This window comes from Carassius auratus, chromosome 8 (genome assembly GCF_003368295.1).
Source record: "Carassius auratus strain Wakin chromosome 8, ASM336829v1, whole genome shotgun sequence".
In the NCBI taxonomy this organism is placed as follows: domain Eukaryota; kingdom Metazoa; phylum Chordata; class Actinopteri; order Cypriniformes; family Cyprinidae; genus Carassius; species Carassius auratus.
Genome location: NC_039250.1, coordinates 11,872,454 through 11,884,824, shown reverse-complemented (window position 1 = coordinate 11,884,824; position 12,371 = coordinate 11,872,454). Strand labels below are relative to the sequence as shown.

The 12,371-nt window shown below is 39.2% G+C and overlaps 1 protein-coding gene across 1 annotated transcript; it reads left to right on the top strand.

Annotated features, from left to right (window-relative positions):
* The first annotated feature begins 7,399 nt into the window (after nt 1–7,399).
* On the top strand, nt 7,400–11,332 carry tbx16 (T-box transcription factor 16). The gene is made up of 9 exons (XM_026269686.1): nt 7,400–7,615; nt 7,765–7,921; nt 8,056–8,158; nt 8,548–8,712; nt 8,793–8,939; nt 9,615–9,685; nt 9,858–9,943; nt 10,110–10,323; nt 10,411–11,332. Exons 1-9 carry the CDS (start codon nt 7,600–7,602, stop codon nt 10,865–10,867), a joined length of 1,416 nt encoding a protein of 471 aa, XP_026125471.1. The 5' UTR covers nt 7,400–7,599; the 3' UTR covers nt 10,868–11,332.
* Nucleotides 11,333–12,371: the final 1,039 nt, after the last annotated feature.

Genomic DNA, 12,371 nt, shown 5'->3' with positions numbered 1-12,371 from the left:
TGAGTAAAAAGGGAATGGAATAGTTTACAAACCTCATAAACTTATATTTTTTTCACAATAGAATATAGATAACATATCAAATGTTGAAAGTGAGACATTTTGAAATGTCATGCTAAATATTGTCTCACTTTGGATTTCATGAGAGCTACACATTTCAAAAAAGTTGGGACAGCTAGCAATAAGAGGCTGGAAAAGTCAAATGTACATATATAAGGAACAGCTGGAGGACCAATTTGCAACTTATTAGGTCAATTGGCAACATGATTGGGTATAAAAAGAGCCTCTCAGAGTGGCAGTGTCTCTCAGAAGTCAAGATGGGCAGAGGATCACCAATTTCCCCAATGCTGTGGCGAAAAATAGTGGAGCAATATCAGCAAGGAGTTTCTCCAAGAAAAATTGCAAAGAGTTTGAAGTTATCATCAACTACAGTGCATAATATCATCCAAAGATTCAGAGAATCTGGAACAATCTCTGTGCGTAAGGGTCAAGGCTGTAAAACCATCCTGCATGCCCTTGATCTTCAGGCTCTCAGACGGCTCTGCATCACATACAGGAATGATACTGTAATGGAAATTACAACATGGGCTCAGGAATACTTCCAGAAAACATTGTCCTGAACACAATCCACAGTGCAATTTGCAGTTGCCGGCTAAACCTCTATAGGTAAAAACAAAAACATATCTAAACATGATCCGGGAGCGCAGGCGTCTTCTCTGGGCCAAGGCTCGTTTAAAATGGACTGTGGCAAAGTAGAAAACTGTTCTGTGGTCAGACGAATCAAAATTTGAATTTCTTTTTGGAAAACTGTCATCTGGACTAAAGAGGACAAGGAAAACCCAAGTTGTTATCAGCGCTCAGTTCAGAAGCCTGAATCTCTGATGGTTGGAGTGCTTGTGGCGTGGGCAGCTTACACATCTAGAAAGGCACCATCAATGCTCAAAGGTACAGTGGGTACGGCAAGTTTTCAGACACCTTTAAATTTTTCACTCTTTGTTATATTGCACACATTTGCTAAAATCATTTCATTTCTTTTTTTCCCCCTCATTAATGTATACACAGCACCCCATATTGACAGAAAAACGCAGAATTGTTGACATTTTTGCACATTTATTAAAGGGGGGTGAAATGCTATTTCATGCATACTGAGTTTTTTACACTGTTAAAGAGTTGGATTACCATGCTATTTTGGATTACCATGCAAAAATTAAGTTGTATGTTTGAAGGAGTATTTCTGTTCCAAAAATACTCCTTCCGGTTTGTCACAAGTTTCGGAAAGTTTTCCGGAAAGGTTACAGCTAAAATAATGAAGGAGTGGCTTCACAACAACTCTGTGACTGTTCTTGAATGGCCCAGCTAGAGCCCTAAACCCAATTGAGCTAGAGCCTTAAACCCAATTGAGCATCTCTGGAGAGACCTGAAAATGGCTGTCCACCAACGTTTACCATCCAACCTGACAGAACTGGAGAGGAACTGCAAGGAGGAATAGCAGAGAATCCCCAAATCCAGGTGTGAAAAACTTGTTGCATCATTCCCAAAAAGACGCATGGCTGTATTAGATCAAAAGGGTGCTTCTACTAAATAAAAGGGTCTGAATACTTAGGACCATGTGATATTTCAGTTTTTCTTTTTAAATAAATATGCAAAAATGTTAACAATTCTGTGTTTTTCTGTCAGTATGGGGTGCTGTGTGTACATTGAGGGGAAAAATGCACTTAAATGATTTTAGCAAATGGCTGCAATTATAACAAAGAGTGGAACGTTTGCAGCCTGTTATAAAAAGAAGGGATGCCACACGGTGGTAAACATTTTTTAGATCTGTTGTTGCCATGAAATCAACTTAACTTATTTTCCCTTCAAATTATACATTTTCTCAGTTAAAACATTTGATATGTCATCTATGTTGTATTCCGAATAAAATATTGAACTTCCACACCATTGCATTCTGCATTTCATTTAATGTGTACATTTTTGCATGCAATTCATGGTTTTAAAACCAAATAACCTTCTCCAGTGAGCAAGAACAACTAGGGGGAAATTCAGGGAACAAACACTATGGGAATCCTGTAAATGCTTGGTGCCAGTTCAGTGTGATTGTGCCATTCATTTACTTCATTTCATTTCACATTTTGAAACCCCACTTTTCCAGAAATGATCCAGTTTAACCTCCTCGTTGTCCCCCCTGACGGCCGTACCTGAGCATTTAAAGTGGCCAGTTAGAGCATCAAAAGGGAAGATTGCATGGCTAATGCAGTGAAAGGTGTGAGATTTCTCGTCGGCTCATCGCGGGGGGGCTCTTTATAGACCCCACAGCCGTCTGATCCCAGCCCGGAGCGCCTGTGTATTGGCAGCTGTTAAGCTATTGAGTGACGATACGTCCACACAAGGTGCAGCAAATGGCAGAGGTGCCTAACACCTCCTGACTTTAGTGTCTGCGATATGGGATGGGTGCAGAGCTGAGCTGAGCTGGAGGAAAGGGAAGATTTAAGACATGCTGAGTGTCCGACCTAGTGACAGTCTTTGATTCTTTCCAGAATGTCCTCCAAATTGAAATGCTTTGACTCTCAGATAAATAAACCTCTCTTAGAGACTATACGATTAACTTGGCGTTATAAGAATACACAATTTCTTCATTCTTGTGGGCCAAAATGCAGCGTAAAGCAGAAAGAAAGGATTTGTTGTGGTCTTGGCCGTGACATTGCCAGTTCATCCAGTGCGTCCTTTCTGAACTTTCCATCCTTTAATTCTCTCTCTCTCTCTCTCTCTCTCTCTCACCCAAACTGTCACCCGTCCTAAAAGCCAGCAGCCAAACTGGTTTGAGATCAGCTGCTGGAGTCGCAGAGTTAACACATGAAGCCCAGCGTGAGTGTGGGGTGACCCAGCCCAGTCCCAGTGGGACTCTCTTGATCCCTGTGGGGTCTACAGTAGGAAACCTTCAGTAACGTTTAGACACGACACTTCACGGAACCATACGTTTCCTCTAAAGAGCAGCCATGTGTTTTCAGTTACACATTAATGATGTTTTAACCTGATCAAAGGGGATATGGATAATTTTATGATGCACTTCACTGATTTGGATGGTTAAGCAAAAGTCAGTGAGAGGAAGTTTGACCTTTCGCAGCTCACGTTTGCTGTGTCACTATACCATGGCATTGGTTTCTTGAAACCGAAGAATATTTAGCCTCATGGGCTGTATGTTTGTCTATCGGCTGTATATATTCTTTGAGAAATATAGGGTAAAGTCTGTTACCATAATTAAATGTGTCTAATGTGTGTGATTTCCATGCTTATAAGCACTGGTGTCCGTTTCAACAACTGACTCGTTTCAAATGACAGCATTAGCTCTTCACACGCTAGCTTATGCTAAGCTAAAAAAAAAGCGTGAAGATCTGACCCCTATTGCATCCAAACCATTTAAACTGAAATGGTTGTTGATGGCTTATAAAATTCATCGAGTGTAATTTAATTGTCTCGTCACAAGGAAGATTTTAAGTTATGATAATCTACAAAAAGGACTTTTTACTCTGGAAGTCTAAAGGATTGTAAGAGGTAAAATAATGATTTTGACTTAAAAATGAAACTGAGGGAAAGTGCATGATTCAATTTCAATAGTACAATAGCGCAAATTCACAGGAAAAATGTAATCTAATTGAATTACTTAATATTGTAATAACTACTAAAGTTACTCCAGTCATTTACACCAAAGACAAACCTAATCTACTGTAGAGTAAAATGTTTGAAACATTTCACTCTGATCATACATTATGATAATTAGCATGAGTGCCAATATCAGCATGTTACCGGTGGATTAAGTTTAGGAAAACTATACATTAGTCTTGCAGCAATGTGTGCGTAATCTCAGAGGAGTGAGGAGAGCCACGCGCCATGTGTGAATCATACTGACCAGTATCAGGTGAAGGAAATGAAACCTGGCCATCACACCTTCATGATGGAGCAATAGCGGAGCGTGTGTTTGGCTAATGTCTTCTGCCGTTTTCTCCAGGTTTAGGCCTCGCAATGTTAATCTCCAGAGTGACTCTGAGGTGTGAGGGATTTTTGATGCTCTTCTTTACTTTGTGTAGAGGAATTTGAGTGTAAGACTAACACAGATCCTTCTAAACTACCTTAGATTCCCAATCAATACGTTTCCAGCTTTTGAGGGCTTTTAGCTCGTAAAAAAGGCATCTCTGATTTAACCACTTCTTTAAGAACAAGTGTTTTAATCTTTTTTATTGCAGCCACTAAAAACAACAGTTAAAACAAGCTTCAGGATCATTTGACATTAATCAATAGGGGAAAAATGCACTCAAGACTGACTATGTGTTATAACACATTTATTATACATTAATAGCTAATTTATAAATGATTCCACGAATGGGAAGAAACATTATTATCATGTATCTTACTTTATATGCCATCTAATGTATAATAAACTATAAAAGGACTTTACATATGTTAAAAATTAATCTGATATCCATCTCTTCCAGTGCCTATACGTATTCACAGTATGCATCAACAATAAGACATTATGTCGTCATGCGAATGGTCTTAGCGATCATCTTTTATATGGCAGTATTTGTTCTCAAATGCTTCGGTCCTTTGAGAGTTCTTGCAAATGTAGGAAATGGCGGTGATTAAGAGTCTGTTTTGCTGGAGTTAGCGTTTAGCATGAGAAAGAGTTGTGCTAACAGTACTCTATGCAAGGGTGGAGAAAGAGCACAAACTGTGGATTGTGTTTTCTGATGACTAAAACATCAGAACCAGTCAATAGTCATCAGTTCTGCCTCTGTCTCATTCAATTCCTGTTTTTAAAACACCCCTAAAGCAACTGCATATGGGACATGTTTTGAATCAACCCTAAAGTTTTCTATTTGGTTTGGATTGAAATCAACTAAGAATTATGTAAGGTAAAGTACTACCTGGAAAAACAGCAATTAATTTTCAAGTATTAATGTTTATTTCCTTCCATTAATATGGAAACACTAATATTCCAAATATTTTTTATTTGGTTTGTCCCCCTTTCACTGTAAAGCCAGCAGAAGTTGAGATACTTGAGTCCCCATGATAAATGTTACAAATCAACCTAGAAATATTACAGAATCTTTAATATTTTTAAATTCATTTTATATTATAAGTTTTTTTTTTATTTGTCATCATTTTTATTTTAAGAATCGTAAAAGTTCCTTTTCATTTTTAAATGGGAAGGAATCACGGATTTTTATGAACGGACATGGTCAATGTCACAAAGCTACCTAGAAATATAGCAGAATATATATTTAATATTTAAACAATGTTTCTTATAACTTTAATTTTTAAAATCTTAAATCATTCTTTTAATTTTTAAATAAGAAATAATTTTTGATTTTTATTGAAGTGTCTGTTGAGTTCACAAGATCAGTGTCACAAATTAAACAAGAAATAGTGATTAATCGATTCAAGTTGTGGATTTTATTATTTGTTGTAACTTTTTTTATTTTTTATCTATTTGATCCCATTTATAATCTTTAAGCGTTCAACTCCTCCCATTTCCCCATAATTTCCAGTACTCCCTACTATCTCGATTCTAATTATCAAAAATATAAATCAACCCTTCCAATTTTACCAAAGAAGCACAGAGGAACAAACACACATCTGCTTGCAGATCAATTTGTCAACAGTCAGTCAAGCACTCATTTCAGCTTATAGTCACAGAGACATAACAATCCCAGAAATTCAGTAAGCTCTCCCTATTCTTAAAAAAAGGACAAGAAAACTGCAATGAAATGGTGCTAACAGGCTGTAAACCACTTGAACATTCCCATTTATTTTGGATCCATCTTTCTTTTTTTCTGTCTCTATTTATGTATCTCTCTGCATGAATAGAAAGCCTGCTGCCTTCAGAGAGCATTTCTTCCTAATGAGATTAAGCATCAAGGAACGGTCATGTCTAGACACCCTGAATACACAACCCCTCCCTCCCACCACACACACATCCACAGGCTCATTCTCAGGTAAACCTCACCTGCAGATTTGCCCCAGGGTTTGCTTTCCATAATGCCTTTATGTGGTGCACTTTCACTGAGACATTCAGTGAGATGATACAGTCAGAATCATGTACTTGATATTCCATAATTTATTTGGGAAATCCCTCAAAACAGTTTGTTTTTGAAAATTTAAAACATGCAAAGAGTCTTCAAACATTCTCTATAAAGGTTCCTTATTGCCTTCTATGGTTCCAAAAATAACCTTTAAAGTCCATGAATGTTTCCATTCCATTACTTTAGAATTCTCTTCACACCAAGAAAATGGTTCTTTTAAGAACTGCTCACTAAAATGTTCTTTGGGTGACCAAAAATGTTTATTCTATGGCACCGCTGCTGCAAAAACCTTTGGAAACTTTGTCTTTAAGAGTGTTAAACTCAATCCCCTGAAAACAAAGGTTCAAATAAGTACCAAAAATGATTTTCCAGCATGCCATAGCAGAATGTTTTAAGTTTCACAATTTCAAGAAACCTATTTATTTCCTCTCTTTTAAAAGGTGATTCCTAAAACAAAAAGTAGATCCTAAAAATCAGATCTGATATTTTCAATACAATATCAAGAATATTTGAATCTCCAAAGAACCATAAAGCCACTCTGAACCAGTATTCTTGATAAGAAAGGTATTTCTTAGGGATTCAATGAACCATTAAGAAGCTTTAGTTTTAAGACCGTATGTCAATATTTGTCTCAAAACTGCTGTTGACAAAAGATAACCGCGACCAAACCTAAAGGTAATGGAGGTTAAGATGGTTCTGTGTGGTCTTTTGTAGTTTCTTCATGATGGAAGATGATGTGTTTAAACCAAGGGCTAAAGTTCTGTAAGCACTTCCATTAAAATTCAGCGTGAAGGCCAAGATTGGAAGGTATGAAAAGAAAAAAGTTCACAAGAACCTCATGCTCTAGTGACAACTTCAATTGCATTTCAAATTATTTGCCATGGTCTGACCTGGTTGTTAAAATCAGGACCTGGTGTCTGTAGCATAAGTGAGAATTAGTGGATGGATACATGTGTGTGTGAATTGGCAAACATGAGCACTGAGTGTGTCAGATTATGTTTGTGTGAAGGGGTCAATGCTGTCAATTAGAAGGTGAAGTCACATTAGCTGAATTAATGAAGGGAATTTTGTGCTTGATTTGCCATCCTGTATACTTTGGGTCTGTACGTATTTGCTTACAAGTCCTTTAGCAGTTCATAAAGACATGTTTCCTCTGCTTGTCCCCTTCCTGTTGGGACTCTATCAAGGCTCTGCTAACTCTCTTTGATTCTTCCCATCGGCCAATGAGATCATGACATTGACTCGTCACTGTGTCACTTCAAAGGCTGGAGATGGGGGTCCAAGCCCCGCCCACATCCAGATCCCACTTAAAGGTGAGGGACACCCCCTCCGCTGTGGCAGAAGCAAAAGACAGACACAACACACTGAACCCATTCATTCTTGTACTTAACATTGGAATTAACTCAAGCTCTTTGAGTTCTTATGGAGAACTTGTATTTTTAATTACAACATCTAAAAACTGCTCATTCAGATCATTTGGTGCGTCTCATTTTCTTCCGGAGGGCATCTTTGAGAAGCCTTAAAAATGCAGGCTATCAGAGGTGAGTAATACTTTTAACTCTAATGCAACTTGAGGGCTCTTACTCTTGGTGTGCAACATTTATTTTCAGACTTGGCTTCATTGTTAACTCGCTTTACACTGAATTAAATTCCATTGCCTGAAAATCTCAAATATTCCATCTTGCTTCAGACCTCAAGCACAATTTCAGTCTCCCTCCTCCACCTTCCATGACTGGAGTCGGGGATTCCTATCACCAGGGCAACATCCGAATGACTCTGGAGGATCCCGAGCTGTGGAGGTCCTTCCATGAGATCGGCACGGAGATGATCATCACCAAACCTGGCAGGTCTGTCTCAGAACCATGTACAACTCAATCTGTCGACAAGTCTTGGATCAGCTAAACTCTATAAACTGACCTTAACATACGTCTGAGACCTCAATTCTTTGAGCTAAGCTTACTTTTGTATGCTTTTATTACAGGAGGATGTTTCCACACTGCAAAATCAATTTGTCTGGATTGGTGCCATATGCGAAGTACATCTTACTGGTTGACATGGTGCCAGAAGATGGTCTGAGATATAAGGTTAGAACCAAAACCTCATAAAATCCAACCAGATTCTAAGAAAGTTGCCTTATCCATTTGAATGATCTGGTCGCAGGCTAGTCTAGACGATTAGAGTCCTATTGAAATGAAGAGCTGTTGAATTGGGAATAAGCCGTGAACGGCTGGAGCGTTGGGGGACGTTGTCACATGTGTCTCCCCAGAACGTTCTCACCACTGATTGGGCTCCTCAACTTCAAAGAGCCCCAACTCTTCCTGTTTTTACAGAGCCCACTGGGGGGTTTTGGCCCGACACACACTCTCGTTAACACATACTCTCACACCCCTGCACCTTATGTCACGTCCGATCTAGAAGCTCTAGTTCACTATTCTGTCTTCAGTTATTTCATGACATGCTTCTTCTTCCTTAGTGGAACAAGGACAAATGGGAGGTGGCTGGTAAGTCTGAGCCTCAGCCGCCTTACAGGACGTACCTTCACCCAGATTCACCAGCTCCCGGCAGCCACTGGATGAAGCAGCCTGTGTCCTTCCTAAAGCTCAAGCTTACCAACAATGCCCTGGACCAGCATGGACATGTATGTGGCTGTTCTGAGTCCTACATTTGTTTAATAGTGATTTGACTTTGATTTAAACCACGTCTCTCATTTCAATTCAGATTATTCTTCACTCCATGCACCGCTACCATCCGCGTTTCCATATCGTCCAGGCTGATGATCTGTACAGTGTACGGTGGAGCGTCTTCCAAACCTTTACCTTCCCCGAGACATCCTTCACTGCTGTCACTGCATACCAGAACACAAAGGTAAGGGTTTTATAAAAATTTGATAATCAGCAACGTACTGAATGAACACTATTCTGGAAATTGGGGTGGGGACACATCACCTTATCATATGTGATCCTGGACCTGGTCTTAAGTGTAAATATTTGTAAATATTTTGAAATTGAGATTTATAAATCATCTAAAAGCTTTCCATTGATGTTTGGTTTGTTAGGATTTGACAATATTTGGCTGAGATACAACTATTTGGAAAAATCTGGAATCTGAGGGTGCAAAAATTAAAAAAATATATAAATACTGAGAAAATCTCCTTTAAAGCTGTCCAAATGTATTCTTAGCAAAGCATATTACTAATCAAAAATGAAGTTTTGATTTATTAACAGTAGGAAACTGACAAAATATCTTAATTAAACATCATCTTTACTTAATATCCTAATGATTTTTGGTATAAATACAATGCTTTCTCATGCTACAATGCATACAATGTTTTTTTGGTTAATGCTAAAAATATTCCCCAGCGACTTGAGACTGGTTTTGGGGTCCAGGGTCACATATATGGTTGTTACAGCACCGATTCTTATAATGTTAGGTGAAGCATGTATAGGTTCTTATGCATACATTTTGAAGTTGAATAGATAATGGTATTTTTTTTATTACCATTAATTAGAACACTCTTACATTACATGATTACTCTCACAGATTACAAAGTTGAAAATCGACCACAACCCCTTTGCCAAAGGATTCAGAGACGAGGGCACAAACTCTAAGAGGTATGATTATCTTGGTGTTTTTTTTTTTCATGACCTGTCGCTCTAAAAACTGATTTAAAAATGGAATCCATCACAAAAATAAAAACAAATATATATTCTATCTTTTAAATTTCCAATTATTTCAATACATTTGTTTACAGTTTTTACATTGTTTACAATTGTCCTTTGACAGACGAGCAAACAGAAGTCTGGCTGATCCTGAAAGAGTTGCAAAGAAGATGAACTTTTCAAAAGAACCAGAACATGGAAGCCCACGAGGTAATGGTCTTTACATTTCAATTAATATCTCCATGGACGTACAGGATTTGCAGGCTTTTAACTAGCAGCCTGAGTTTAGTCATCTTAGCTGATGAGTTTTTTTTCTTTTTTTCTAAGATAGTTGTTTAATTTGTAATTTATTAAAGTCTCATTGATATCTCCTCAGATATCCAGCAGTCCTCATGTGAGGGTCTTGAGGATGAACATGTGGGTCACAAAGAGTCGGTGGTGAAGGTCGAGCACTACTCTCCATGGAGAAGTGCGTCTGACCGGGACAGCGGTCACTCTCTCCGTGCAGAGTCCCCTCTGAGCGCAGACCCTCGGGACATTTACAGCTCTGAGCAGCTCGTACCAGGACAAAACGCATACCAGCCTTACAGGTACAGTCTCGTGACCTCAAACAAGACTTCCCAAGCTATTTTCCTCCTGGTCTGTGTCACGATGTTATATTCTCAATCTTTTCACAGATTTCATGAATATGGCAAGTCGCCCTCGCCGTCCTCCTCCAGTGTTGGCAGCAGCAGTGGATGTGGGAGCCGCTCCAGCCTTGAGTCCCGAGTGCCGGATGTTGCCACCGTGCCCGATCAAGACACCTCCAGCAAGCCCTCCGCCCCTGAGTTCGCCCTGCCTCCCTGCCCTCCACATCCCTCCGCGGGGCACCAGGACTACGCAGGGGTGCTGAACATGGCCATAGCCCAGGCCAAGCCAGGTATGCTGGGCCACCATCCTCTCTACACGCCCTACAGCACAGAACAGTCTCTGGGACAGTGGAGCGGGGCAGCATCCACTCAATACCCCCCTCCTCCACCTCCCCATCACCACCTACCCACCGAATACAGCACCCAGGCCGTCCATCACGGCTATCACCACGGAAATGTAGGGGACTGGAGCCAATACCCACTGTTCTCTTACTCGTGCTGGTGAGCGGGAGATGGCACGCTTTCTAAAGTCTTGCACGTTGAGGTCTGGATCTTCAGATGATGGGGTGTCTGCGCGCGTCAGATAAACACTGAGCGAAAGTGTAACGAGGAAGTGGCACTAACTAGAATGTCGTTCAGGAGTTAACTTGAATGCAAATAGAAAATAAATAATCTGCTTCAGTTTAACTGAAAAAAAAAGTCTGTGCTTGTCAATTGTGCTGCATTAAACACGTTTGGAAATAGACTTTTGATACCTTTTGACCTGAAAACTCATGCGTACCGAGGACCTAGAACAGACTGGTTTTCTTGGCTTTGTTGTTAAAATGTCTATTTATTCTGTGTTTGCGTTTGCTGCTACTTAATATTATTTTTGTTTAAAAAAGAGAGTCACATTTCACATGAAATGCTGTTTGGAAATGACAATGTTGTATGTCTGAAATTCAGAATGATCAGTAAATATCTTCAAAGATGCTGTGGTCATGGTCTTTTTCTTTTCCAAAGAAAGAAATTAGCAGCTATTACGCTTACATGAATGAATCCAATGAGTCATAAAGAAGTTCAGTTCAAGGGGAAGTGAAGTAGACAGAAACATCTGCTAGAAGTTAATGAGAGCACTTTGAAAGTCTGTGCGAAAAGGCTCATGGTGACTCATAATATACTGATGTGTAGAATTTTTTTTTTAATCTTTCAGTACCCTATTTTTGTTTTTCTTTCACTTTTGCCCCTTTTGTTGACTCTAATTGGAACCCCGCCCATCTCTGTCCGTCTACACACACATTATTTGATGTTGCATCCTCAGAACACTTAAGGTACCACCTTACATAACAAAGCATGTCACGTGTCCCTTGTGCCCATGAAAGAGTCTTAAGAGGCGTGAAAATGGGGATGGGGGGCAAGCCTTTTCACCACTCCAAAATGCAGACGGACGCTGATTGCCGCCGTCATGGATGTCAGGCGCTAATGACTTCCGTAAAGGTGGGGGGAGGGAGGTGTGTTTGTATGTCCTGAGTGGAAGAATTAGCCAAGCTCACTTCATTACAGCGCTCTTTAGCATCTTTCAGACAAGCTTAGCAGCTATTTGTTACTCAAACACACTACAGATAAGCATTACCGTCTTTATATTTACCAAGCTACTTCTGTGGCACAAACAAGAGCACTACAATACCTCGTTTACCTCAAATATGAACAATATCTAAACATTTTCTTGATACTGTTTACAACACTGATGAGAACGTGTTATCATTTATATTCTATTTCTACTTAAGCAGTTGGCTCTTTTCAAGCTTTGAAAGTCATTTAAAGAACAAAATGGGCATGTAAGTGCTGTTTTTAATGCATTTTGTGGCAGGAACAGGGTAAATAAACACACATGAATTTAACTTATATTAAATAGATGCATACGAGTATGAAAACAAAATGTCTTATGTCTCAAAAGGGCCAAAATAGCAAAAATATTGCAAAAAAGTATCAAACCTTATTACAAAAATAATTTTCAATTAAAATATGTA

What these genes read in the sequence shown, in the direction of transcription:
- tbx16 (XM_026269686.1), top strand. An exon ending in GAGGGCACAAACTCTAAGAG is followed by an intron (nt 9,686 to 9,857) that starts GTATGATTATCT and finishes GTCCTTTGACAG; the next exon opens with ACGAGCAAACAGAAGTCTGG. An exon ending in AGAACATGGAAGCCCACGAG is followed by an intron (nt 9,944 to 10,109) that starts GTAATGGTCTTT and finishes ATATCTCCTCAG; the next exon opens with ATATCCAGCAGTCCTCATGT.